Raw genomic sequence first — 25,027 nt, forward strand, 5'->3', positions numbered from 1 at the left:
AAAATATATTAAAAATTAAGAAGATAAATAGTAATGTCCCACCAAAGGAGATGTAACCTGTTGATGATTTTCTACTGTAAGTGCTGAATAAATTGAATGGCTTGAATTAAATGCAGCTGAATACATGGCTTGGTTCATTCGTTTTGTAGTATGATTTGCCTGCACAGATGCTGATCCCTGATGATGTGTCACTTGTTTCTTGTTAGCTGGTTCATTGTTGAGACATGTCAGTGGACATGATGCACTCGGTCGTTTCCTGGGTTTATTCTGTCTTTGGAACTCTATCAATAATGAATCAAAATCGAATGGCTCGAACGGGTCTTGTGCCTGTACATCAGAGGACTGACTGATACGAACGGACATACTAGTAAACATGTCATCAAAATGACTAATGTCCGCTTCATCTTTTATTACTGGCACATAAGGTGGTATGAGCCTTCGTTCGATCACAAGGTTCCAATCCACCGTGTCAAAATAAGAATGGGCTTTGATGTCATCAATACCATCTTCTCCCCATCCTAGCCTCTCATTGGCCTCTTTTTCTAAAAGCTATGAAACAATTGAGTTTCTCTTTCATGCTCAAAGAAGACATCATCACTTACGCCGCTCAAGAGACTACAAGTGTCATAATCCCAAGAGGGAGGAAAATCGAGAGGATCCTCAATGACACGCCGATACATATCCATATGGGTCTCCGCCCAAAATGGCGTCTGGTGATAATAAGAATAAAAAAAAAAAAAGAATTAAAAACCAAGAGACGACAAAGAAATTAGATAGTTACTCTGCCGGCCAACATTTCAAACAGTAAGGTACCCAGACTCCAAAAATCAACTACAAACGTGTAGGGTTCTCCCAAAAGAATCTCTGGTGCCAAATACTCTGCTGTTCCACAAAACGTACTTGTCAAAGGCACGTCGTGTTCATCCATATTCTCTTTTGTAAACATTTTTGATAATCCAAAATCAGTCAAGACAATATGTCCGTCTCTGCTGATCAAGACATTCTCTGGCTTCAGATCTCTTTTAGAAAATATCAGACGAGAGCACAAAAAGAACATTCCTCTTTTTACCTATAGACAATACCCTGTTTATGTAATACACTTAGGCCTTGTATGATCTCTGCAGCATAGAAACGGGTTTGTTCTGCGGTAAATCTTGATACAGTAGATAGCCGAGTGGCTATGTCTCCTCCTGGATGATAATCAAGTAAGAGAAAGAGGGTGGATGGTGTCTGAAAGACATGATGAAGGTGTATCAGAAAGGGTTGGTATCTTTGACGAACCAAGATGTCACGTTCAGCTTTTGTATGCATGAATTCTTTTTGTTTCAAAACCCAGCTTTTCTGAATGGCCTTGAGGGCATAAAGCTGCTGGTCTCTTTTAGACTTTACTAATAATACCTAAGCCAAACTAAATGACTCTTTCTTTTTCAACCATGTCCTTCTTTACCTTGCCTATGCACCCTTTGCCTAACACTTTGATCAGATCAAAATCATCCAACGTAGTCGGCAGAGGAGGTATGTCCTTCATGAGGTCAAGAGGCACTGTAACGAATGGATCACAAGAGGATGTGAGGGTATGGAATGTCTTTTGAGATTCCAAGATCGCATCCTCCTCTCGCTGTACACGCGTAAAGTCACGAAGGATAGAAGAGGCAGAGATGACAGGATGACGAAAACAACGCTCAAGGTATTTCTGGATTTTGTCAGCGTTCGACTTGCGAGGGAAAGGCAAGAGGTCTTGAAAAGAACGATGTCTGGAAACTTGACGCTTTGGATTCTGAAGGGCTGGAAAAGATATTTTGTTTTTTGGATAATAAAGTTGAATCTAAAATAGAATGGTTAATGTCTTGTTGTTTGAATATCGATCTTGCCCCCCTCCTCTCTCTCTCTTTTTGTCTACTTTTTGATGAAACTCTGAAAAATCAAAAGGATATCGAACGAGTGATACTTTGGAATGAGGACTTTGTATGATAACATGAAAAACCTGCATTGATCATTGTAAGATTGCATAAATTAGATATCAAAAGCAGTTCTCTTACGGATAACATATTCTGTTGAATAGTCAGTGTTGTTTCTATGACTGTTATTTGACTTTGACTTGTTGAAGGCATCAAAAATAGAAAAAAATAAAAATAAAAAAAAAACTGGTTTGTTTTAATATAAAAAAGAGAAAAGATAAAAGAATAAAATAAAAATTGATCTGCATAACGTTTGATTCATTACTTGTCCTTCCCCTCAGGGAGAATGAGATGAAAAGGAGGGAGGGTGTCAATTATAACACTATGATCATGATGGCTTGTTACCCTTCTCCTTTTTTTGAAATAACTTGAAATAGTAAGTTTGTTAAAGAAACATGTACAAGCATAGAAAGTAATGTCCACTTTAGGGGACTTTCTCTCTCTCTCTCTCTCTCTCTCTCTCTTTCTCCTTTTTCTATTTTTTTTTTAAAAAGACTTGATGCATTATTTTAGGATGATCCGTTTTGTGAGACTCTGCAAAAGTAGAACCCTTTTGGTTATTGTAAAACAATATGTTTGGCTGGTAAATCCTTAAATTAATTCTACTCCTTGTGGCATCTACTTTAATATTCTTTATGTCCCTTAAAATTTCAATCCTGCAGTTTTTAAAAACAGACCGACTTTGAACACTCTTATTCATCTCATTTATATGCAAAGCAAACGCCATTAGGACACAAAAGCTTTTAGAGCAATCAAATAGGAAGGGGGGGGGGAGGTTGTCATCACTTTATCCATTTCAAACTACTGAACACGGCAGGATAAGTGTTGATCATATGGAGAAGGATCAACGTATTTCTTTCAGTATTTAATAAAAGCTTCACCCACACACATCAATGATCGCTTACCGTCTTTTATAATCAATTTTCGAATGGATTTATTCCTTGTGAAATAATTTACAAGAGACTTGGGTTAGGAACGAATGAATAGAGAGAGAGAGTATGACGATGAACAAAATAATGAAATCAATGTTATCTAAGCTGTACAACTTTGAAAAGTAAATGCTACTTTTTAAAAAAAAGATAAAAAGAGGTCCCATTCTTTTTTTTTTTTTTATTTCCAAAGAACTATTCTTTGATTTTATGAGTTCTCTTTCTGTGAACGATGCCCCAAAAGACAAGGTATCTTTGACCTCATCTCAACCATGTCCAAAATACAGTGAGTTTTTCATTTGATATAAAAATCACTGATTTAACAAACAAAGTACACCTCATTCGAATCATCCGTCATTCATATAAACACGTATTATTTCCTTGTTCAAAACCTGCGATACATTGCTAAAGAATCTGCTTTTGTAAAACAACAGTCATTGTTATACAATGAATCCATTGGGGAGAAATAAAAAGTCCGCTCAGATGCTCTAATTTGCTTTCACTTCTAAAAGTTCAACGAAACCAGACTTGTGTCGAGCATGTTTTCATTTTTGCTTATAAAAATAGAGTTTGTTTGGGGGAAGGGAGAGGATGTGAGGTGAAAAAAAGAAAAAGAGAACAAGTCAAAATGAAATTCGTGTAACCAAAGCCAAAATGAGATAACGTCAGCTCTGAAAAAAAAAAAAAAAAAAGTACCTGAACCCTGTTGCTGTACCTCTTTTTTTTTTTTTTTCTTTTCTTTTCCTTATCCGAAACATGGCCGTATTAAGTGTGTTATGTAAACCATGGATATCAATCATCAATCGACTTGAAAAATGGGTGAGATATCAAGGAAAAGATTTACCGATTGACACAGATTGGTCAAACTCAATCGAAGGTTCCTGGTAAAAAGATTAAATTTTTTTTTTATATAATTCAAAGCCCATGAACGATCTCTTTTTATTAGGTATCTTCCACCTAGACAACATGCCACTGAACTCTTGTTTTTATCGACTGGATTTGCATCAGCAACAACCTATTGTCTATCCAAAGTACTTGATCCAACCAGTACCACATGGCACCAGCTCAGTACCTTCCAACCGATCGGACCAGCCACACCCGTAGAGTACCTCTTGACATTCTCCTTATTCAGCTCGCTGTCCTTGACCTTTGCACACAAAATCATTCGGAAAAACAAAATGTTTATGCTTCAGCCTTGCCATATGGGCGCAGGATTGCTCCTGTTGACCTTGTGCAACCCAAACAAATCATCGATCACCACCAGCTTGCTCTTCAACATCTATCTCCATACACAGTGGGGAGGCATCGCGGCCCTGTTGTTTCCTGACTTGAGAGACCATGAGCTGGTCGGAGAGACTTTTAATTTTTTTGCAGGTAAAAGAAGGAATCGCTGAATGATTGTTTTGCTGATGTGTGTGCGTGTATGTGTGTGATAGAGCATATTCTGATATTAATTGCGCCTATTTATATGATTTACAGTGGAAGATATCTTTTGATACCGACCTCATTCGACATGGCCCTCTTGTCTTTCTCCGTCTTCAGTTTCTTTCACTCACCCATCTTACAGATCTGTGCATTGACATCCGGGTTCAATCTCAACTACATGTTCTCGCCTCCCCCAAGTAAGTGATCCGACAACGAGACACTGCGTTCACTCATGTTTCTTTAGTCAAACTGTTATTTCGTGTTGGTAAAGGCTACAGGATTGCTTTATACTGTACTGCTTTAGCTGCCATGTTTGCTACTCGATATGCTTTAGTAGAAGGCATCCTATCCATCTTGCCTCGTAAAATAATTGAATTATAGATATTTTATTATAAAAAAAAAAAGAGAGACTCAAAATAGAAAGAGAGAGAGAGAGTATATATATACATACATTCAAATACAAATTATGCTTCAGCGTTGATTGTAGGAGGCACGACCGTCTTTCTGTTCTTTCTATAAAATCTTGTTTCGTTTGGATCAAAACCAGCTGCTTCATGTCCATGAATAGCCCAATCGGGTGTCTTTGCCATATAATCCAAGCTTGTAAAGGGCTTACCACTCTTGACAAGTTCAAAGAATTTTGGATAATCAATATGGGTATGCCACTCACCATTGACCTTGAAATTCTTGTGAGCGATCAAGAGAGAACAAGAGTGAGCATGCTCTGCAGAGATTTCATATTCGCCATCCAGCTTGGAGGTCAACTTGCGACAGAATTCGATGACTTCCACATGGAAGGGCACATTGGCCATGGTCAAATCACTTGCACCACTGTAGCCACAGTACGTCACGCCCTTGACTTCGATAAAAGAAGGCTTGCCACGACGAATCAACTCGACATAACCATCGATTTCCTCTGTATTGTGGCCCTTGACTAACGTCATCCGATAGACCGTCCGTTGGCCCTTGAGTGATAATTGCTCCAAACAGTTCAAGAATCTTTCCCAGAAATCTCTAAACAAAGGTCGATCAATCTTTTTCAGTGAATCCTTGGTGGCTGCATCCACACTGACATAGAGTTGTGTCACGGGCACCATCTCGGCAATCTTGTCGGGGAATTGAGCGTTGGTGACGAGAAAGGATGAAATGTTTCTTTCGTGTAGCATGGTGACGAAATCATTAATGTGAGGATAAAAGATCGGTTCACCTACGAGTGAAAGAGCGCAGTGACGGATGGTGAAGGCCTCTTGAAAACGATCTGCCTTGACGCCAGGCACACCCTTGAGCTGTTTGATCATCTTGTAATGATTTTCCATGGCACCGTCCAAGATAAACTTGGGATCATCCACTTTCCATCTCCAGGTGGTACCCACCGGGTTCGTGTGATGTCTCCAGCAAAACACACACTTGTTGGCACAGGCCAAGGAAGGCGTGGTTTCCATACACAAATGGCTTTGGATACCATAAAACGCATGCTTGTAACAAAACCCTCTTCCACGCAAAGCTGATTTAGTCCATCGACAGATCTTGACACCCGAGTGTGTCCCGACGACCTTGTAACCTTGTTTTGTCAAGTTTTTATGAATCATGGGCGACACCATCTCACGCGCCTCAGGCTTGTTCCTTGTCTTTTCCCCGATAGTTTGTTTTGCTCTGGCCTTGCTGTTTTCAAAATCCTCTTCTTCCTCTGCCCGTCTTGCTTTGGCAGCCTTGATCTTACTGGCCATTTTACCCATGTCTTCCAAATCGAGCATCTCATCCTCTGAGGATTCGATCCCCACCTCCGATCCTTCCTCTTCCTCCTCTTCTTCATCCTCAGACTGAAAGGCAATGTTGGCCGGTGAGAATTCCAAGGTGTGTTTGTCTTGCAATTCAGAAATAAATCGGTTGGACCAAAGATCGAATTGTGCCTTTTGATCCGCATTCTTGTCACATTCACCCAAGGGATAAATACGAGTGGCACCCAATCGACCCAGCCACTTATCGATATTAGCCGAGGCCACATTGAAATCTTCACCATACGCCGAATCACCCAATCCACAAACAGCATAACGCAACTTTTTCAATACGTCTCGATCGACTCTGAAATCATAGCGAAGATCATGAAGCCAGTTGGAGAACCTAGGAATGGATACATACTCTTTAGTCCCTTTCTTTCATTTCTTTCTTTTTTTTCTTCTTCTTACCAATCCAAAGGGCCTTCTACATTATAAGTAGACAAAAGAAAGATACAAACAGAAGTTTCAGACAACAAGTTATCGTTATCATATTCGGTAATATCCATGATTTCCAACTTGTTAATCTTGATCAGGTCTGATTGTTCTAGTTTTGTTTGCAACTCTTGAGCAAAGTTTTTTGCGGTACCAGTCAAGGAAGAATAAAAGACTTTGATGGATTCGATTTCTGTAATGTCTTGTTGGTTGGTCTTGCAGCAGCCATCACGATCTGTGTTACCACCACAGCAACCACTGTCGTTCTTTGGTTGTTCTCTACAGCAACCCGATCCACACTGTTCTTCCTCACCTTCTCTTGGAGGTTCAGGACCCACAGAGAGGATGTTTGTAAAGTTGTATAACAAACTGTTGATAAAGTTGCTCATGTGGAAAAGGGAAAAAAAAAAAAAAAAGTTCTGTTCCTATTAAACCAAGGGAGGTGTGACTGTTCTTCATTTCTCACGGATGTGTGAATGAGAAAAAAAGATGGCTTAAATAAGCTGGATGGACAAAGAAAGAAAAGGGATTCTTTAGGTCAAGATGTGTGTGTGTGTTGGATGGAGCTGCAATCATCTTTGTCTTTTGTGTGTGTGTGAATGAGAACGAATGCTTGGTTGCATTGCATAAGAAGGACTTTTAAATTGTTCTCTTGTCACTGAGTTGAATGGATGATGAAGGGACAAGATGATGAAGAAAGGAAGGGAAAGAAGGTGAGGGAGGTTTGTGAAAATAGGTTGAATCATGAACAGTGAATGATGTGATCTGCTGGTATCTCTTTTTTTTTTGAGTGAAGGTTAAAAAGCAAGTCACGATGAATGAACTTGAGAAAATATTTTCAATTTTTTTCTTTTTTCTTTTGATAGATTACGAAATGACAGATCTTACGATTCATGTAGAATTCAGGTAATCTTTTCTCTTTGAACAAAGCAAGCTTATTAAAATAAAAATAAAAATTAGTGGAGGAATGGAACTTTTATTTAATAATGTCAGTAAACATACACTTCAGATACCTGCCAAACAAAGCTCAGGAGAGCCTTCGAGACTTCAAGAATTGATATTTTATATTCGTGACAAGATGATGACTGAAAAACAAGACTTGTTTGTTGAAAAGGATACAGTGTAAGAAAGTAAAGAAAATAGGGATGAGGGACTAAAGGACTGTTGATAGTCGTCCTGGTATTTTGGTATTGATTAATAATGTGGATTGGGAATTATGTGATGAACTTGACTATGAATTAGAGGATAAAGATGAGATTGTGTTTATCTCTACTTTACATGGTGGATAAAAAAAGAGAGAGAGAGAGAGAGAAAGAGAATAGAGTCTGTTTATCTGAGAATAAATTTAAATGATTTTGATTGGAAAATAAAGCAATCTTGAACTCAATGTTAAAAAAAAATGATCAAAGACGGTAATGAATTGGATTTGTATTAAAAAAATCATTCGTTATTTACAATTTCGGGCTTTTTTCAATGATTTGGTTGATAACAAACAATCTCATCTGAATGACAAGAAGGAATGAGAGTTGACATGTGAGATGGGCAAAGATAAAAAAAAAAAAGGTTGTACAAATGATGAAAGCCTCCAATCAAATTGAATAGATAATAGATGAGTACACTATCAATCCCAATTGAACTATGTTTGTGCTTTGTAGTACAAAATAGAAATATACCCTCTCTCTTTTGCTTATTCTTTTCATTCCCTATTTTATGAAATCAAGTCACCCAAAAAAAAAAAATAAAATAAAAAATAAAAAATAAAAAAATAATGAAAAAAGAGAGTCAACAAAAGGTGGTATCCAGCGTGAGAAAAGAAAGAGGATCGGTGACAAACGGAAAAGAGTGAGAAAGAAAAAGAATTCCGATCTTATCCGATAACCACCCAAATGATCAAAATCTAAAAAAATGGTCCTTTTTATCTCAACGTGTCTGTACTCCCCCCTTTTTTTATTTGCATGTGGGGGACAATAGATTACGTTTTTATAGAAATAGAGATAAGCTAAACTGTGATACACTGGAAGGAAGTCTTATTTGATAGAGATTTCTTGCTCATTTTTCATTGGTGAATTCAATCAATTTCATCTCTTCATTTTTAAAAGTCCGTTTCTTTTTCATCCCTTTTTTTTTTTTTTTTCCCTAATTGACAGTCGGAAACAGAACACGTCAAACTAAAATATAAAAGCTATTTTTGTGATTAAAGAAAAAGGAAAAAAAAAGAAAAAGAGAAAGAAAGAGAGAAAGAGAGAGAGTTAGGGGGGGGGGGGGGGGGGTCGTGTAAATCAAAAATCCGAAAGAATGATAAGATAACGGACTAAAGTATAACAGATTTCTTTTAGACGTGTTTCTTTGGTTTCATTTTTTTTAAAAAAAAAAAAATCATCTCATCTCACACGTTTCATTCTTTATGAAATAAACAGGTTATTTTATTTAATAAAAGGACTGTCCTGAATTCAATAAGGTTTAACATGTGACCTCAACAGATCCAATTCAACCCATACTTGAAAATGATTGGTCACTGTCCAAAGATAAGAACTGTCTATAAAAAGTCCCTTTTTTTTTTTTTTTTTTTTTTTTTTCTTTCTTGAATTCTAGAAAGACAGAGACATACACCCCCTTTCCTCTTAATATACATAGTCTCTTTCCACTTTATACATAAACAAGCCACGAAGATAATAAATACCCTTACATTAAGTTTAACTTGTAAATAATGTCTGAAATGATTGAAAACAATTCATGGGCTGGTGCTATTCCCCCTGCTCAAGGTTTATATAATCCTGAATTTGAAAAAGATGCTTGTGGTGTTGGTTTCATGGTACACGTCAAAGGTGTCCGTTCTCACAAGATCTTGTCTGAAGCGAGTTACATTTTATGTAACATGACACATCGTGGTGCCAGTGGTGCTGATATTCGTGATGGTGATGGCGCTGGCGTCATGACAGGTATCCCTCATGATTTCTTTGTGAATGAGACCCGTCGTTTGTTTGGTATCTCTTTACCTCCTGAAGGTCAATATGCTGTTGGTAACTTGTTCATGAAAGGTGATGCTGAATCAGTGGATGAAAGTAAAAAGGTCTTTGAACAACTCGCTGATGCCCTTCATCTCAAGGTCCTCGGTTGGCGTTCGGTGCCTCGTGATTCGACCATCATCGGTCCTGCTGCCAAAAGTAAGGAACCCGCGATCGAACAACCTTTTGTCGTCTTGGCCGATCAATCCAAACCTTTTGATGAACCTTACTTTGAACGTCAGTTGTATGTCTTGCGTAAACATGCTACCCATACGCTCACTATGAAAAAGTGGTTCTATGTCTGTTCACTCTCAAACAAGAACATTGTCTACAAAGGTCAATTGACTCCCAAACAAGTCTATCTTTACTTTCATGATCTCAACAATGTTCAATACACCACTCATTTTGCCTTGGTTCACTCTCGTTTCTCTACAAACACTTTTCCTTCTTGGGATCGTGCTCAACCCATGCGTTGGTGTGCTCATAACGGTACCTTTCTTTTTTTTTTTTTTTTTTTTTTTTTGACTCATTTTTCTTTAGGTGAAATCAATACCGTCCGTGGAAACAAGAATTGGATGCGTTCTCGTGAAGGCGTGATGGCCTCTGACAAGTTTGGTAACGAACTCGATTTACTCTATCCAATCATCGAAGAAGGAGGTTCTGACTCTGCCGCGTTTGATAACGTACTCGAATTATTGGTGATCAACGGTGTCTTGACCATGCCTGAGGCTGTGATGATGATGATTCCCGAAGCTTGGCAAAATCATGAACAGATGAGTCCTGAAGTCAAAGCGTTCTATCAGTGGGCTGCTTCCTCGATGGAACCTTGGGATGGTCCGGCGCTCTTCACCTTCTCTGACGGTCGTTACTGTGGTGCCTCTCTGGATCGTAACGGTCTCCGTCCCTGTCGTTATTATCTGACCTCGGATGATATCATGATCTGTGCTTCTGAAGTAGGCACGGTCTTTATCGATCCCGAAACCGTTGTCGAAAAGGGTCGTCTCAAGCCCGGTCGTATGTTGTTGGTCGATACCGTCGAAGGTGTGATTGTCGATGACAAGCAACTCAAGTTACAGACCGCCACCAAACGTAACTTTTCAGAGTGGGTCAAGAACCAAAACATTGTCCTCAAAGACATTGTCGATCGCTCTCCTGCTTACACCTATCAACTGGACCCTACCACCGTCCAAGCCGATCCTCGTCTCAAAGCCTTTGGTTACACGCTCGAACAACTCAACCTCATCATGCTTCCCTTGGCATCCACCGGTAAGGAACCCTTGGGTTCGATGGGTAACGATACCGCCCTGGCCTGTCTGGCCGATCAACCTCGCTTGATCTATGAATACTTTCGTGAACTCTTTGCTCAAGTCACCAATCCTCCCATCGATCCCATTCGTGAAGAGATCGTCATGTCCCTTCACTGCTATGTCGGTCCAAAGGGTAACATTCTCGAACTCAATCAGAACCAGTGCCATCAACTCTCCTTGGCCTCTCCTATCCTCTCCATGCAAGAACTGGCCGCGATCCAGTCCATGTCGAGCCTGTATCCCTCTTGGAAGGTGAAGACGATCGATATCACCTTTGCCAAATCGGAAGGTGTCGAGGGTTACGTCAACACGCTGGAACGTATCTGTCACGAGGTCTCGGACGCCATCCAAAACGGTTTCAAGGTCATCGTTCTCTCTGACCGTGCTGTCTGCGCCGATCGGGTCGCTATCTCTTCCTTGATCGCTGCCGGTGGTGTGCACCACTACCTGGTGCGTAACAAGCAGCGTAGTCATATCGCCTTGATGGTCGAAACCGCTGAAGCCAGAGAGGTCCATCACTTTTGTGTCTTGCTCGGTTATGGTGTGGACGCGGTCTGTCCTTATCTGGCCATGGAGACCATGGTCAAGCTCTGTCGTGAGGGTGCGGTGCACGACGGCTTGACTCCAGACAAGTTGATCTATAACTTCAAGAAGGGTATCGACAATGGTATCTTCAAGGTCATGTCCAAGATGGGTATCTCCACCTTGGCTTCTTACAAGGGTGCTCAGATCTTTGAAGCCCTCGGTATTGACGACAGCGTCATCTCTCGCTGCTTCTCTGGTACGGCCTCTCGTATCAAGGGTGTCACCTTTGATATCTTTGCCTTGGACGCCCTCACCTTGCACGAAACCGGTTACCCCAGCCGTAATGTGGTCCAACCCGTCGGTCTTCCTGAATCAGGTGAATACCACTGGCGTGATGGTGGTGCTCCTCATATTGCTGAACCAAGTGGTATTGCCAACTTGCAAGACGCTGTTCGTCAAAAGAACCAATCTTCCTATGATGCTTACTCTCGCAATGCATATGAAGCCATCAAGAAGTGTACCCTCCGTGGCATGCTCGAATTCGATTATGAAAATGCCAAGCCTATCCCTGTCGATCAGGTCGAATCCTGGGACAAGATCGTCAAGCGTTTCGTGACCGGTGCCATGTCTTATGGTTCCATCTCGATGGAAGCTCACTCTTCTTTGGCCTTGGCCATGAACAAGCTCGGCGGTAAGTCCAACACGGGTGAAGGGGGTGAAAAGCCCGAACGTTCGCTTCCTCTCGAAAGTGGTGAATCGATGCGTTCGGCCATCAAGCAGGTGGCCTCGGGTCGTTTTGGTGTGACGAGTTTCTATCTTTCGGATTCGGATGAATTGCAAATCAAGATGGCTCAAGGTGCCAAGCCCGGTGAAGGGGGTGAGTTGGCAGGTACAAAGGTATCCGAAGAAATCGCCAGCACCCGAAAGACCACGCCCGGTATCGGTCTCATCTCGCCTCCTCCTCACCACGACATTTACTCGATCGAAGATCTCAAGCAGCTCATCTATGACTTGAAGTGCTCCAATCCTCGTGCCCGTGTCTCGGTCAAGCTTGTGTCTGAGGTCGGTGTGGGTATCGTGGCTGCTGGTGTGGCCAAGGCCAAGGCAGATCACATCCTGATCTCGGGTCATGATGGTGGTACCGGTGCTTCTCGTTGGACGGGTATCAAGTACGCCGGTCTTCCTTGGGAACTCGGTCTTGCCGAAACACACCAAACCTTGGTTCTCAACGACTTGCGTGGTCGTGTGGTCGTCCAGACAGATGGTCAGATCAAGACCGGTCGTGATATCGCTGTGGCCTGTTTGCTCGGTGCTGAAGAATGGGGTTTTGCTACCACGCCTCTGATTGCCCTTGGTTGTACGATGATGAGAAAGTGTCACTTGGTAAATAGAATTGCATAATACATCTCTACCCATCTTAATAACACTTGTTTATAGAACACTTGTCCTGTCGGTATCGCCACTCAAGATCCCGAGTTACGAAAGAAGTTTGAAGGTAGCCCTGAACATGTCGTCAACTTCTTTTACTACCTTGCTGAAGAAATGCGTGGTTACATGGCCAAGCTCGGTTTCCGTACCATCAATGAAATGGTCGGTCGTGCTGACTTGCTCAAGGTCAACGAATCCCTTCGTACCTTCAAGACCGCCAACTTGGACTTGTCTCCCATCTTGACCCCTGCCTCTTCTCTTCGTCCCAACGTGTCCAACTACTGTGTCACCAAGCAAAAGCACAACCTCCACGTCCGTCTTGACAATTACTTTATCGAAGAAGCCGAGGCTGCGCTGTCCAGCAAGGAAAAGGTGCACATTCAAGCCGACGTGGTCAATACCGATCGTGCCCTGGGTACCTCTCTCTCTTACCACGTCTCCAAGCGTCACGGTGAAAGCGGTCTGCCGGATGAAACGATCCACATCAAACTGAACGGTTCGGCCGGTCAATCCCTGGGTGCCTTCTTGGCCTCGGGTATCTTCTTTGAACTCGAGGGTGACTCGAACGATTATGTCGGTAAGGGTCTTTCGGGTGGTAAGATTGCCATCTATCCTCCCAAGTGCTCGACCTTCAAGTCGGAAGACAACGTCATTGTCGGTAACGTCTGTCTGTATGGTGCCACCAGTGGTCAAGCCTTCTTCCGTGGTATCGCTGCCGAACGTTTCTGTGTGCGTAACTCGGGCGCGAGAGCTGTTTGTGAAGGTGTCGGAGACCACGGTTGTGAATACATGACCGGGGGTCGTGTCGTGATCCTTGGCAGCACCGGTCGTAACTTTGCTGCGGGTATGTCTGGTGGTATTGCCTATGTGTTGGATCTCAAGGGCGATTTCAAAAAGAATGTCAACATGGAGATGGTCGAGTTGGACACGGTCAATGACGATGAGCGTATTGCCGAATTGCGCGACTTGATCGAAGACCACCGTCACTACACGGGTTCCGAAATCGCTGATCGTGTCCTCAAGAACTTTAACGATTATCTGCCCAAGTTTGTCATGGTCATGCCTGTCGAATTCCGTGCTCTTTTGGAAAAGGAACGTGCCCAAAAGCAAGCGGCTGCTGTCCCCGAAAAGGTGTCTTGTGAACAAGCTCACAAGAAGAAGGCTGAACCCTCTGTTGAAGACCTCGAAGACAGTATCCTTGATGAAGAAGCTATCTTGGCTCGTCGTGCCAAGTTGGACAAGGTCCGTGGTTTCATGAAATACAAGCGTAGAACCGATCGTTACCGTGAGGCCAAGAAGCGTACGGATGACTGGGAAGAGATCAACCACCGTTTGAGTCGCAGTCAACTCCACGAACAGGCCGCTCGTTGTATGGACTGTGGTGTACCCTTCTGTCAATCTGACACGGGTTGTCCTATCGGTAACATCATCCCCAAGTGGAACGAGCTCGTCTACAAAGATAACTGGAAGGAAGCCCTCGATCGTCTGATGATGACCAACAATTTCCCTGAATTCACCGGTCGTGTCTGTCCTGCTCCTTGTGAAAACTCTTGTGTGCTCGGTATCTCTGAACCTCCTGTGGCTATCAAGAGCATTGAATGTGCCATCATTGATCGTGGTTTTGATGAAGGATGGATTGTGCCCAAGCCTCCTGTTCAACGCACGGGTAAGAAGATTGCCATCATCGGTTCTGGTCCTGCCGGTTTGGCTGCTGCTGATCAACTCAACAAGGCAGGTCATCTTGTCACTGTCTATGATCGTAACGATCGTATGGGTGGTCTCTTGATGTATGGTATTCCCAACATGAAGCTCGACAAGAAGATTGTTCAACGTCGTCTTGATCTTTTGGCTGCTGAAGGTGTCAGCTTTGTTCCCAACGCTCATATTGGTGTCGATGTGGACGCCAACAAGATTCGCGATGAAAATGATGCGATGATTGTCGCCACGGGTGCTACCTGGCCTCGTGATCTCAAGATTCCCGGTCGTGAATTGAACGGTATTCACTTTGCTATGGAATTCCTTCAGGCCAACACCAAGTCTCTGTTGGACAGCGATCTGAAGGATGGCCAGTATTTGAGTGCCAAGGGCAAGAATGTCATTGTGATTGGTGGTGGTGATACGGGTAACGACTGTATCGGTACCTCTGTCCGTCATGGCTGTAAGTCTGTGATCAACTTTGAGCTGCTCCCTCAACCTCCCAAGACGCGTGCTAACGATAACCCATGGCCTCAATTCGCTCGTGTCTTCCGTGTTGACTATGGTCACAGCGAAGTGCAAGCTCACTTTGGTAAGGATCCTCGTGAATACTGCGTGCTCTCCAAGGAATTCGTCAGTGATGGTCAAGGTAACATCAAGGGTATCAAGACAGTCCGTGTCGAATGGACCAAGGATGCTGCCGGTCGATGGGCTATGAAGGAAGTCGAAGGCTCCGAAGAATTCTTTGAAGCTGATCTTGTTCTCTTGTCTATGGGTTTCTTGGGTCCTGAAGAAGCCGTCGTGAAGCAGTTGCAACTCAAGCAAGATGGTCGCAGTAACATTGAGACTTCTAAGGGTAAATACTCTACCTCTCTTCCTGGTGTCTATGCTGCTGGTGACTGTCGCCGTGGTCAATCCTTGATTGTCTGGGGTATTAACGAAGGCAGACAATGTGCTCGTGAAGTCGATGCTGACCTGATGGGCAACACTTACTTGCCTGTTGCTGGTGGTATTTGGCAACGTCGTCCGGAAGCCATCACTGTAAACTAAAGTTGTTTTAGCTGATAATGTCTTATATTGTATTTTTGTAAAATTGTATTTATCATTTAATAAAAAGCATCTAGTTATGTTTGTTCAAATTACGATTTGTATCATTTCAAGTTTGAGTTCATTCTATCGTTGAGAGGTTGATCATAAAAAAGAGGAGGAATGTATGGCAAAGTTTATGGTATGTTGCATTCAATAAAGGAGACTTTGTTAAACATGAAACAAGGTTGCTTTGCTCTTTAGGATATAATTTTCTTGATGTTGCATTGTACTCTTTATTCTTACTGTATTTTCTAGCGACTTTTTCAGTTTGAATATACATATCCTCATATGTTCATATCGATTTGCTATAACCATCAATATCGGGAGAAGAAAAAGCATGTTTATGTGGTGATCGACTGGGCCTTTGATGTTATCATGGGCTGACAGTCAATCGTAGGAACATGCAGCCTTCGACTTGATAATGACTGTATAAATAGAAGCGATAAAGAGAATAAAAAATACTTGTTCCTAACAGTTTTTCATGTATGTAATAAATCTTTTAATAAAAAGAAGAATGTATGGATGAATGGGCAAGAGGATCAATGAGATACATGTTTAAATATATCGAGTCAATTTTTATTTTATCTTAAAGGTAATGTGTTTTCATTCACAGGAGTTAAATCGTTAGTTGGCACAGGAGGAATAGGCGGAATTTCTTGCTCTTTAGCATCTTGGCTTATCTCATTTGCAGGAGTAGTTTCAGTAGTAGTTGGATAATTACGCTTTTGGAATTCGGCATGAAGGAACTCTCTAGCTGCTTTACTTTTACGCATACGAAGAATACGCAAGATGGTATCGGCATTAGGCAACTCGATAGATGCCGATTTTCTTTCGGATTTTCTCTTTCTGACAGTGTTCTTTGAATGATATACAGATTTACTTCTATCTGCTTTTCTTCCTCCTCGCATCTTTATCTCCACTTGGTTCTTTACGATATTATTGTATCCTTCGATCAACTTTTCTGTTTCCAAATTATAAGCTGCATTAATAGCCAAGAGTGCATAGTATTGTGAATTTTCAAGTTTATCCAAAGGAACTGCATCACCATCTTCACCACCATTAAATAATATTTTGAGAAGCTACCAAAAGAAATGAGTTTTTAGATAAAGAACAACTATTTGAGTCCATATTATTACCTCCAACCATTTATATACAACACTAAATTCATATTCATCCAAAGGCTTCATATCCGATGCTTGTTCAGAAAGCGGTGGCAATAAGACGCCTTCCAAAGCAAAGAGTATCTCTTTCCATATTCTTAAAATGATCAATTGCATGTTTGTTTCCGATAAATTCTCATTTAATATCTTTAGATTTCTTTCCAAGTAATCTAACAAAGGCACAATAGCATCTTCACACTCTTGAAGAGTAGGATCGACAACCCTTGTCGCTCGAGAAAAGGATGAAAAAAAACTACGATCACGTCCAAAGAGTTTATCCAACGTCTTGCGGCTTAATGTTTGACGGAAATAACTTCCCATCTAAATCAATAGAGCATGTAAGTTTAATCTTTCAGTTTTTTTTTTTAAAAAAGCAATTTGTTACCTTATCTACAATCAGGCCTGCAACGTCGTTCTCTGCTCTTTTCAAAGTTCGGAAAGCTTTACCAAACCAAAACTGTATGTCATCTTTTTCACCCTCCATGCTAATACGTAAAATGAGCTTTCCTTGAGGCACAAAGTTCAAGACAAGCTCATGTGTCTGATAATCATCAAAGTATTCCGGAGACAACTTGAACCAGACACCACCACATTCTTCATCAGCACCAATCATGTCTTCATCATAAACAAGCGCTAAAACATCTACCGTTTGTTCAGTGAGCCAGATATCAAATACTTGATCCCAACGAGGATTGAGTGTTTCATAAACCGTCTTTGTTCTCGTAATTGGCTTATTATCAATTTCCAAAACAATGTATGGATCACTGAGACCATTGTTGTCAGAAGGAGGTAGATTCTCAGCTCTCACAATCTTGATGGAATAAAGATAGTTTTGCTGCTCAGGCACTGATTTTTCAGTAGTTGCGGGTAACATAGATTCAAATTCTCGCATTTCCTCAGCAATCTCATCTACATCCATATTTTGATACAATCTATCAAGCTTGGCTCTTGAAGCTTCAATGTTGTTTATTTTAACACATGTCTATATGCATAAATCAATAACCCCTTTTCTTTACTCTTCATGATCTATTGAACAAAAAGGCTTACCTCAGGTAAAAAGTCGGCAGGAAGATCTCCATTATTCTTGCTTTGAGGACGTCCGCCAGTCAATTGGTTACGGGCTCTATCAAAAAAGGTTGAATTTGCATAGGGATCCCCTTCTTGTACAGCAGGAGAGTAAATATCAGAGGTGACCATATCTTGCATTTCTACTGTGTATTGTTCAAGGGCAACGCCAATTACTTTGGATAAAGCAGTATTGAATCTACAATCCTGTAATCGGTTAGGCCATTCCAGATTTTGCACAAATTCGACAGCTTGATGAAACATAGTAAAGAGATCTACTACAGACGAAGAATGCAAGGTGGCTTCATTGATAGGCTTGAATTCATCTTGCTTGATCGCATTTCTTACCCATTCTGGTGTTGCCTCATTAGTAGACTTCATCCAGCGACGAACATGAGTCAAGAACCAAGATTCAACCTTGAACAAAGCAGACTTTTGCTTAGGGCCGTACTGATCATAAAGTCTCTTTAGTGTCAACACCTTGTCATACAATTCAAATGTTAATTCGATAGGCGCTTGTTTTGCTTCAGGCAAAAAGGCCCAATTTTCCATTTCTAGGACAAAAAATGGCATTTGACGAGCCATGATGATGCCTGGGAGATGCAAAGATCTATAGGCAATCAATCGGTAAGAATGAATGGGTTTAAAAAAATTACATTTACCCCTTCAATGGTTTCTTGAATCTTTTAGCTACTGTCACTAGCTCTTTAATCAATTTATCCGCTAAATTCATCAAATTTGTCATGTCATCATTTTTAGGATTCAAAACTGATTTTTCCAGTACACGCCATCTTGATACAGCTGCACCCTATCATAACAAAAAATATAAATAAAAACTATTAAAAATTTTCTTCTTCTTACAGCTATAGTATCTTCAAGCAAGACAAATTGCTCGAGGGGGTCCTCATGGTCTTCCAAGTAAGCAGGGTTTTCATATATACTATCAAGTAAAGCAATCTGATCTTGAATAAGGCCAGGGCTGTACACAATGTGAGTATTACTTTTTCTTTTTACAAAACAGCTCTTACTCAACATCCCAGTATCTGCTTAAAGAATCAGCCAGGGCACGAAGACATGCATGATTGACACCTTCAAAAACTCGAATTAGACTCTCTCGCTAAATAAAGAAAGAGTTAATACAAAATCCAAAGCGCTCTTTTTTAATTCTACATCATTAATTGTCCAATTTCGTATCTCATTTTCTTTAAGACATTTGTCCAAGGCTCGAATAGCCTCTCTAACATCTTCAATGGCATCAAATATATCAATCTCTTCTGTATCCATACGAGTTTTGATCAATTCCAAGTAAAGAACGGATCTGAAGGGTGCAGATAACCGCCAAGTATTTGAACATTCACGCAGTAAGTCATCCGAAGCCTGTGAAAGGACGCTTGTCTTTGCCCTTTCAACATCAGAGGTAGTATTGGTATCAAGATCCATGCACATATTCATTAATAAACGAAAATAAGAACGAGGATCATTGGGAATATAAGTATAAGGGCTTTCATCTGCTGTACCATTAACGGATGATCTTTTTGAATCGCTTGGTTTCATCCCTGATAACAGATTAGAAGATCCTCCGTCTTGTTCAGACTTGTTGGTAAGAGTCAAATTTGGATTCATGACCATGACAGTCATCAAACCATTCAAATACTTTTTCTCTCTTGCTACCCAGCTATCATAAGCTTGTTGTGATGCAAAATCTTCTCTTCTTCCAGGAAATGGTTGATTCATGTTGATTGCATTAATACATTGCTTTAAATCCAACAGATAATTCTACATGTGAAGTATATGTTACATTTAAATCTCTTATGCACACAGTTACATCTTTTTATCTTTACCGATTCAGTACAAATAGGTAAAAGATCTCGAATTTTTTGTCTGTGAACAGAATTATCGATTTGAAACAAGGTTTGCACAGTCTTAACCATAGGAAAATTTTCAACCGAATCCAATGTATCTGTTGTTGAGTTACTGTTGTTACTGCTGCTACTATTTCTTTGTTCCGATGATGGTTGTTTTTTAGATTTGGGAAGGATGGATTTTTGTAAGGATTCGATATATTCAGAGGAGGCAGCAGAGGGCGCATCCTCTTTCAAGACAAGTAGCAAGATCTCTGTGAATCGAATCACATATCGGTCAAGGTCTTTAAACCACACAGCCGGATTAGGATCCGATTTTTTGAGTTCAGCCTCACTTAGCTTAAGAAAAGTAACGACAAGATCGTTAATGGAGCCCTGAGGTCGGTAACGGTGCTGCTTTACTTCGTCTCTCATTTGACGAATGACAGAAACAAATCTTCGATCGACATACTCTTGCTTTGAGACATCTTTACCATCTTTAATATCTTCCAGTCGACGCATTAAGCCCACCACCACAGGCTTTGTCATTTTGTTACTTTTCTCACTGCCTTCATCTCCAGTGATCTTGTCTGCCAAGTTTCCAAACACATCTGTCACACCACTCAAGTGAACCGAGTGTCTGTTGCTGCTAGAATCCTTTTTAGCCTCTTTGGGATTCTTGTTATTTTGTTCAAGACAGGCACGAATAGCACAACGTAAAGTATAATCATAAACAAGTGCTGGATTAAGTGTTCGAACGGTTCTTTTAGAACTTCCTCCTCCACGACGCAGAGTAGAAGAACTTTTAACTTGCATTTATTCTTTTTTGTTTAAAGTATAAAGTGTCGCTGGTACCTGACACAAAAGCAAGAAAAAAAAAAAAAAAAAAAAGAAAAAAGCCCAGAGTGATTTTCTCAATTTAGAAACCTAAAAACGGTAAGGGGGCAAAGCAAAGTTACATTTCCCTTTTTTGAGAGACGAAAAAACTGTCTGCGTCTCAAATTGCAATGTTTGGGCTGAGAAACATTTTTTGATAAACAATAAAAAAAAACTCGGAGTATCAAAGAACAGTGATGAGCGTGTGTATGAGGATTTTTTTCTTCTTCAAATATATACCCTCCACTTTAAAATGATCAAATCTGTGCTTATTTTTAATAACCACGGCAAACCTAGACTTATCAAGTTTTATCAACAAATCGTAAATAAGAAATAACTCCTCTTTTAAAATATTCTTTAATCCCCTTTTTAATGCTTTAGGACATTGCTACTCAGCAGGCTTTAGTACAAGAGATATTTACGCTTGTTTCAAAAAGACCAGATACATCTTGTAATTTTTTGGAAGGAAGTAAACTTCTCGGTGGAAAGGATACGCGTGTTATATACAGACATTATGCAACATTGTATTTTGTATTCGTAGTTGATGAAAGCGAAAGTGAACTCGGGATATTAGATCTCATTCAAGTATACATCAGTTACTTTTTTCTATTATAAAATGTAATTAACTTTTCATTTAATAGGTGTTTGTAGAAAGTTTAGATCGTTGTTTTGAAAATGTTTGTGAATTAGACTTGGTATGAAAAAAAAAAGAGATTTCAATAGAAAAACCTTTAACAATAATGTAGATTTTTCATTTTGATGAAGTCCATGCTGTTTTAGCTGAAATCATTCAAGGTGGATTGGTATTAGAAACAAATATGAATGAGATTGTGGCAGCGATCAATGAAATGAATAGAGCAAAAAAGAAGAGCGGTGGGGCAAGTAGCTTAGGCTTAAGAGCAACAGAATCAATAAAAAATGGCTTCCGTCATTAACTAATTATGCAAGTTTGAATACATGAAATAGGATATCTTTTTATTACTATTAAAGAAAGGGAATATAATTTTTAGGATAAGTTTGCCTTTTTCAATTGACTGTTCATAGTGGAGGCTTTATCTTTTTGATGACTGATCAACTGCTGGGTTCGATAGTTCTCATAAAAACATTCAGAGGTATCGATCTTGAGCATATCACGGTGAGTGGATAAAAGCATTCTTTTTAAAAGCAAGAAATCGCAGTGGTCAGGATTACAGCATTCTACAACGGACCAAGGATAACGTCTTCCAAGCGCTTGGTTATGATTAATCATAGTTTGTGTCTTTTCAGAAGAATTGATAATCTTAGCAACTGAGTCATTATAATTTTCTTGAAGGCTTTCTGTGCTTGTTTGACAACCATTAATTTCATGAGACCTAATTTCAATTGGGCGCCCTGTTTCAAAGTTTTCTTCGTAACTAATCATGGAAAACGGCATAGTATGAAGATACTCGAGCATAGCACAAGCATCTTCATCCATATCTTTAAACATGCAATCTTGAAGCATATTAATAATTTTGGATAGATGAGCCTCATCTTTCTTGTCAAAATTTGTATCTTTTATGTCATTTTCGTCATCTTTACCATCTTTGCTATATTCGCCTTCTTCGCTATCTTCTACCTGTATATGACCATAAACAGGAATACGGTAAATATTAAATATTTCCTCTTTTATCGTTTCCTTTAACCATTGATGTTGTGCGCTTGTTAAAGTATCAGCTTTACTAAGAATAGGAATAACATTGACTCGCGAGCTAAGTACTTTAAGGATAAACTTATCCACTTCAGATAGACCTTGAAAACCAGCGCCGACTATAAAGTATAAACAGGCATGAACATGTGTATCCACGGCTTTAGCATCCCGTTGAAGCTTAGACTCCTGTGTTGTATACTGATTAATGCTTTGAAAAAATAAATATACGCTACCAGTTTACCTCTGCAAGAGTACGAAAATATTGAGAGTCAATATATGATGTAAGAGATTGCAACTGTTGAATTACAGGAGAGGAAATTCCAGGCGTGTCTATGAATGTCAAAGCAGTACGCTTGCCATTTTCTTCTATATGCATGGAGGTAGTATAGATTTCTTCTGTAGACTGAAGGCTGTTTTTAAGGGCCTTATTTCCGGTTTCTTTGTAAGTGCCCTGGATAATGTCTTGCTTTAAAAACTCGCAAAATGTTCGTATAAAGGATGTTTTGCCAGAACCAGTGGCACCGACAATCATGATGTTAAAGCTTGTGATAGACTCTTTCTTTGAATAAGAATTTTGTGATAACTTTTGAGAGTACAACATTTTTGGTAAAAAGAAAAAAAAAATGGTTTAATGAAGGAGGAGGAAAAGTTTATTTTTATTACCATTTAAATATGTATATATATATACATATATGTTTATGTCTTACTTCATATTTAAACTTATCCTAAGCTGATCGATCTTCGTTTTGAAATAGTCCGAATATTGATTTATCCTCGCCGTAAAATGATCTCGATCATTGTTGCATAAAAACCATCGGAGAAAAATAAAAGTAATAAGGTGTACCTGGTTATGATGAGCACGTTAAACTTTTTTTTTTTCAAGTTACAAGCTATTGGTTTATTTAAAAAGCTTTAAGACAGGTTCAAATGTATAGTATACATGTTTTTTATCCAGTTCATTCTCCTAACATAAATTTCATATTGGCCGTCTTCCATATTAAAACAAACTATCAAGGAAAATATGGTTATTAATAGTATTACTATTATCAGGTACTGCAAACAATTCAGGACAATGGTTTATTAATTTAATCGTGGCCTTAGTATTTGTATTGTGAAGAAATAATTCAAGTTTATGTACATGCTCTTTCCAGTATGTGGCATTGGTACTTCTTTTTGTATCCTATGAGCAGCATCCATATTTATCTTTTATTCTTCTATTTTAAATCCTGGTTTACTTTTCATAGCTATTATAAGAATGAACTCCTCATCAATTCCTACCATTAAAGAACTAGAGCATAAAGAGGTTTATTTTTTTATTTTATATATGCAAAGATTGTCCTTCATTATTACATGATAAGAGCAATGTGCAAGGCTTATTAAAGATTCTCTTCCTATTCAGTTTAAATCTTTTTTTTCAACGTTGTATATCTTCATAGCAATATTTCTCATTATGGCCATCGCTAATTTAGCTTTCACTTTATTCTCCATACAAATATTTTGCGTTTTTTCCAATCCGTCAATCGCCTCAAACATATTTGAGTCCTTGTATAAAACCAAATCGGTGTATACATTGCGGTCCACCTCTACCTTGAAGCAGAATCTTTCATTTAGTTTTTGGGGCTTAACATGGACGGATTCAGCTTTGTCAGCTAAATTATTGGAAGCTATTTCATCTGGCACATCTTTTACATCATTTGTTTTACTAGCCTCGTTTACGGTATACCTAGCGCTAAAGTCGACTTGAACTTGATTCTTTTCTTGTTTATGAACTCTTGTGAACTTCTCTAAAGAATGATCCAGATTTACACCCTCTTTATAGTCAGCCCATCCACCAGTTTTATCAGAAATATCAAGTCTCTCTTTTTGCTCCTTGTTGCCTTTCAGTAACTCAGCAGGTGACTTGAAACCTTGATTTTGCAAAGAAGAACTGTAATCGGGTTCATGGTAGTTTTTTACTGGTGCTGTCAAGTTGGATGTGTCCTGTGTACCTGTAGCTTCATTTTTTTGACTCAAATGTGCTACATTTGGCTCAATGGAGGGAGTACACCATCCTCCATAGATATCTTCGTGTTCACCACATGATGATTTACTTTCAATAATCGTAGCAGCAGGCTGTACTAATGTTGATTGATCGGTGATATACTTCCAGTTTAGTAAGCTTTCTGTCGCAGTAGCAGTGTTTTCTTGCGTGATTTGAGTATCAGGAACCTCCCAAGCTGGATCGCTTACCATAGTTGTAGTAGCTGCTACAGCTTCGCTAGTGTAAGCATCCCAAGCAACATCTTCTGGCGTAGGTTGATTAGTAGAAATATTCCATTCAGTCCCATTTTCAGTGATCATAGAAGCACCTTCTTGCTTAGGTTGAACGGGAAGAGCACTCCAGCCAAGTACACTTGCAGCAGCCGTAGCAGGTGGTATAGTTTGAACAGTGGAAGCACCCCATCCCATGGTAATGTCAGCCTTGCTTTGTAAAGGTGAACTGGTAGTAGTGCTACCTTGACTAACAGGAGCACCCCAACCACCGCGAACAGCATCCTGTTCACCTTTATTCTTACTCCAATCCGTTTCGGCTGACTTGGATGGATGTGATACAACTGGTTTTGAACGTTGAGCATGTCTATTAACATCCAGTGAGCCTTGCCTAGTTCTTGTATTAATATCTAAACTAGAGTCTTCCGAACTCCACATAGACGCATTACTGGTTCGATCAGGAGGAATGTGCTTTCTGATAAGGGGATGATCTGGCACTAATTCTAAAGCTTTTGCGGGAGTAAAAGAAGGTTTTGGTGGATTACTCATTTTGTGCTGCTTATAAATGAAGAAAAGGGGAAAAAAGAAAGAAAAA

At 39.9% G+C, this 25,027-nt stretch overlaps 9 protein-coding genes across 9 annotated transcripts; 4 read left to right on the forward strand and 5 right to left on the reverse strand.

The window, feature by feature from the left end:
• Positions 1-227: 227 nt before the first annotated feature.
• Positions 228-1,997, reverse strand: RO3G_16244 (uncharacterized protein; the record flags this gene model as incomplete). The annotated part of the gene is made up of 7 exons (XM_067670828.1): positions 228-281; positions 415-549; positions 603-710; positions 782-1,019; positions 1,070-1,398; positions 1,448-1,785; positions 1,985-1,997. The coding sequence occupies 7 exons, from the start codon at positions 1,995-1,997 to the stop codon at positions 228-230; spliced, it is 1,215 nt and encodes a 404-aa protein (XP_067526929.1).
• A 1,646-nt stretch (positions 1,998-3,643) lies between these two features.
• On the forward strand, positions 3,644-4,383 carry RO3G_16245 (uncharacterized protein; the record flags this gene model as incomplete). Its single annotated transcript, XM_067670829.1, has 3 exons — positions 3,644-3,771; positions 3,834-4,261; positions 4,367-4,383. 3 exons carry the CDS (start codon positions 3,644-3,646, stop codon positions 4,381-4,383), a joined length of 573 nt encoding a protein of 190 aa, XP_067526930.1.
• A 393-nt stretch (positions 4,384-4,776) lies between these two features.
• On the reverse strand, positions 4,777-6,911 carry RO3G_16246 (uncharacterized protein; the record flags this gene model as incomplete). Its single annotated transcript, XM_067670830.1, has 2 exons — positions 4,777-6,433; positions 6,499-6,911. 2 exons carry the CDS (start codon positions 6,909-6,911, stop codon positions 4,777-4,779), a joined length of 2,070 nt encoding a protein of 689 aa, XP_067526931.1.
• A 485-nt stretch (positions 6,912-7,396) lies between these two features.
• RO3G_16247 (uncharacterized protein) lies at positions 7,397-7,811 on the forward strand (the record flags this gene model as incomplete). Its single annotated transcript, XM_067670831.1, has 3 exons — positions 7,397-7,428; positions 7,483-7,644; positions 7,694-7,811. The coding sequence occupies 3 exons, from the start codon at positions 7,397-7,399 to the stop codon at positions 7,809-7,811; spliced, it is 312 nt and encodes a 103-aa protein (XP_067526932.1).
• Positions 7,812-9,229: 1,418 nt separating this feature from the next.
• RO3G_16248 (uncharacterized protein) lies at positions 9,230-15,532 on the forward strand (the record flags this gene model as incomplete). Its single annotated transcript, XM_067670832.1, has 2 exons — positions 9,230-12,742; positions 12,797-15,532. The coding sequence occupies 2 exons, from the start codon at positions 9,230-9,232 to the stop codon at positions 15,530-15,532; spliced, it is 6,249 nt and encodes a 2,082-aa protein (XP_067526933.1).
• A 620-nt stretch (positions 15,533-16,152) lies between these two features.
• RO3G_16249 (uncharacterized protein) lies at positions 16,153-20,453 on the reverse strand (the record flags this gene model as incomplete). Its single annotated transcript, XM_067670833.1, has 9 exons — positions 16,153-16,650; positions 16,708-17,052; positions 17,117-17,713; positions 17,779-18,406; positions 18,459-18,604; positions 18,658-18,775; positions 18,825-18,913; positions 18,967-19,572; positions 19,638-20,453. 9 exons carry the CDS (start codon positions 20,451-20,453, stop codon positions 16,153-16,155), a joined length of 3,843 nt encoding a protein of 1,280 aa, XP_067526934.1.
• Positions 20,454-20,766: 313 nt separating this feature from the next.
• Positions 20,767-21,448, forward strand: RO3G_16250 (uncharacterized protein; the record flags this gene model as incomplete). The annotated part of the gene is made up of 5 exons (XM_067670834.1): positions 20,767-20,835; positions 20,895-20,982; positions 21,055-21,098; positions 21,155-21,208; positions 21,260-21,448. 5 exons carry the CDS (start codon positions 20,767-20,769, stop codon positions 21,446-21,448), a joined length of 444 nt encoding a protein of 147 aa, XP_067526935.1.
• A 71-nt stretch (positions 21,449-21,519) lies between these two features.
• Positions 21,520-22,783, reverse strand: RO3G_16251 (uncharacterized protein; the record flags this gene model as incomplete). Its single annotated transcript, XM_067670835.1, has 2 exons — positions 21,520-22,380; positions 22,424-22,783. The coding sequence occupies 2 exons, from the start codon at positions 22,781-22,783 to the stop codon at positions 21,520-21,522; spliced, it is 1,221 nt and encodes a 406-aa protein (XP_067526936.1).
• A 794-nt stretch (positions 22,784-23,577) lies between these two features.
• On the reverse strand, positions 23,578-24,981 carry RO3G_16252 (uncharacterized protein; the record flags this gene model as incomplete). Its single annotated transcript, XM_067670836.1, has 1 exon — positions 23,578-24,981. The coding sequence occupies one exon, from the start codon at positions 24,979-24,981 to the stop codon at positions 23,578-23,580; it is 1,404 nt and encodes a 467-aa protein (XP_067526937.1).
• Between the last annotated feature and the right edge of the window lie 46 nt (positions 24,982-25,027).

This window comes from Rhizopus delemar, genomic scaffold (genome assembly GCF_000149305.1).
Source record: "Rhizopus delemar RA 99-880 supercont3.19 genomic scaffold, whole genome shotgun sequence".
NCBI lineage: Eukaryota > Fungi > Mucoromycota > Mucoromycetes > Mucorales > Rhizopodaceae > Rhizopus > Rhizopus delemar.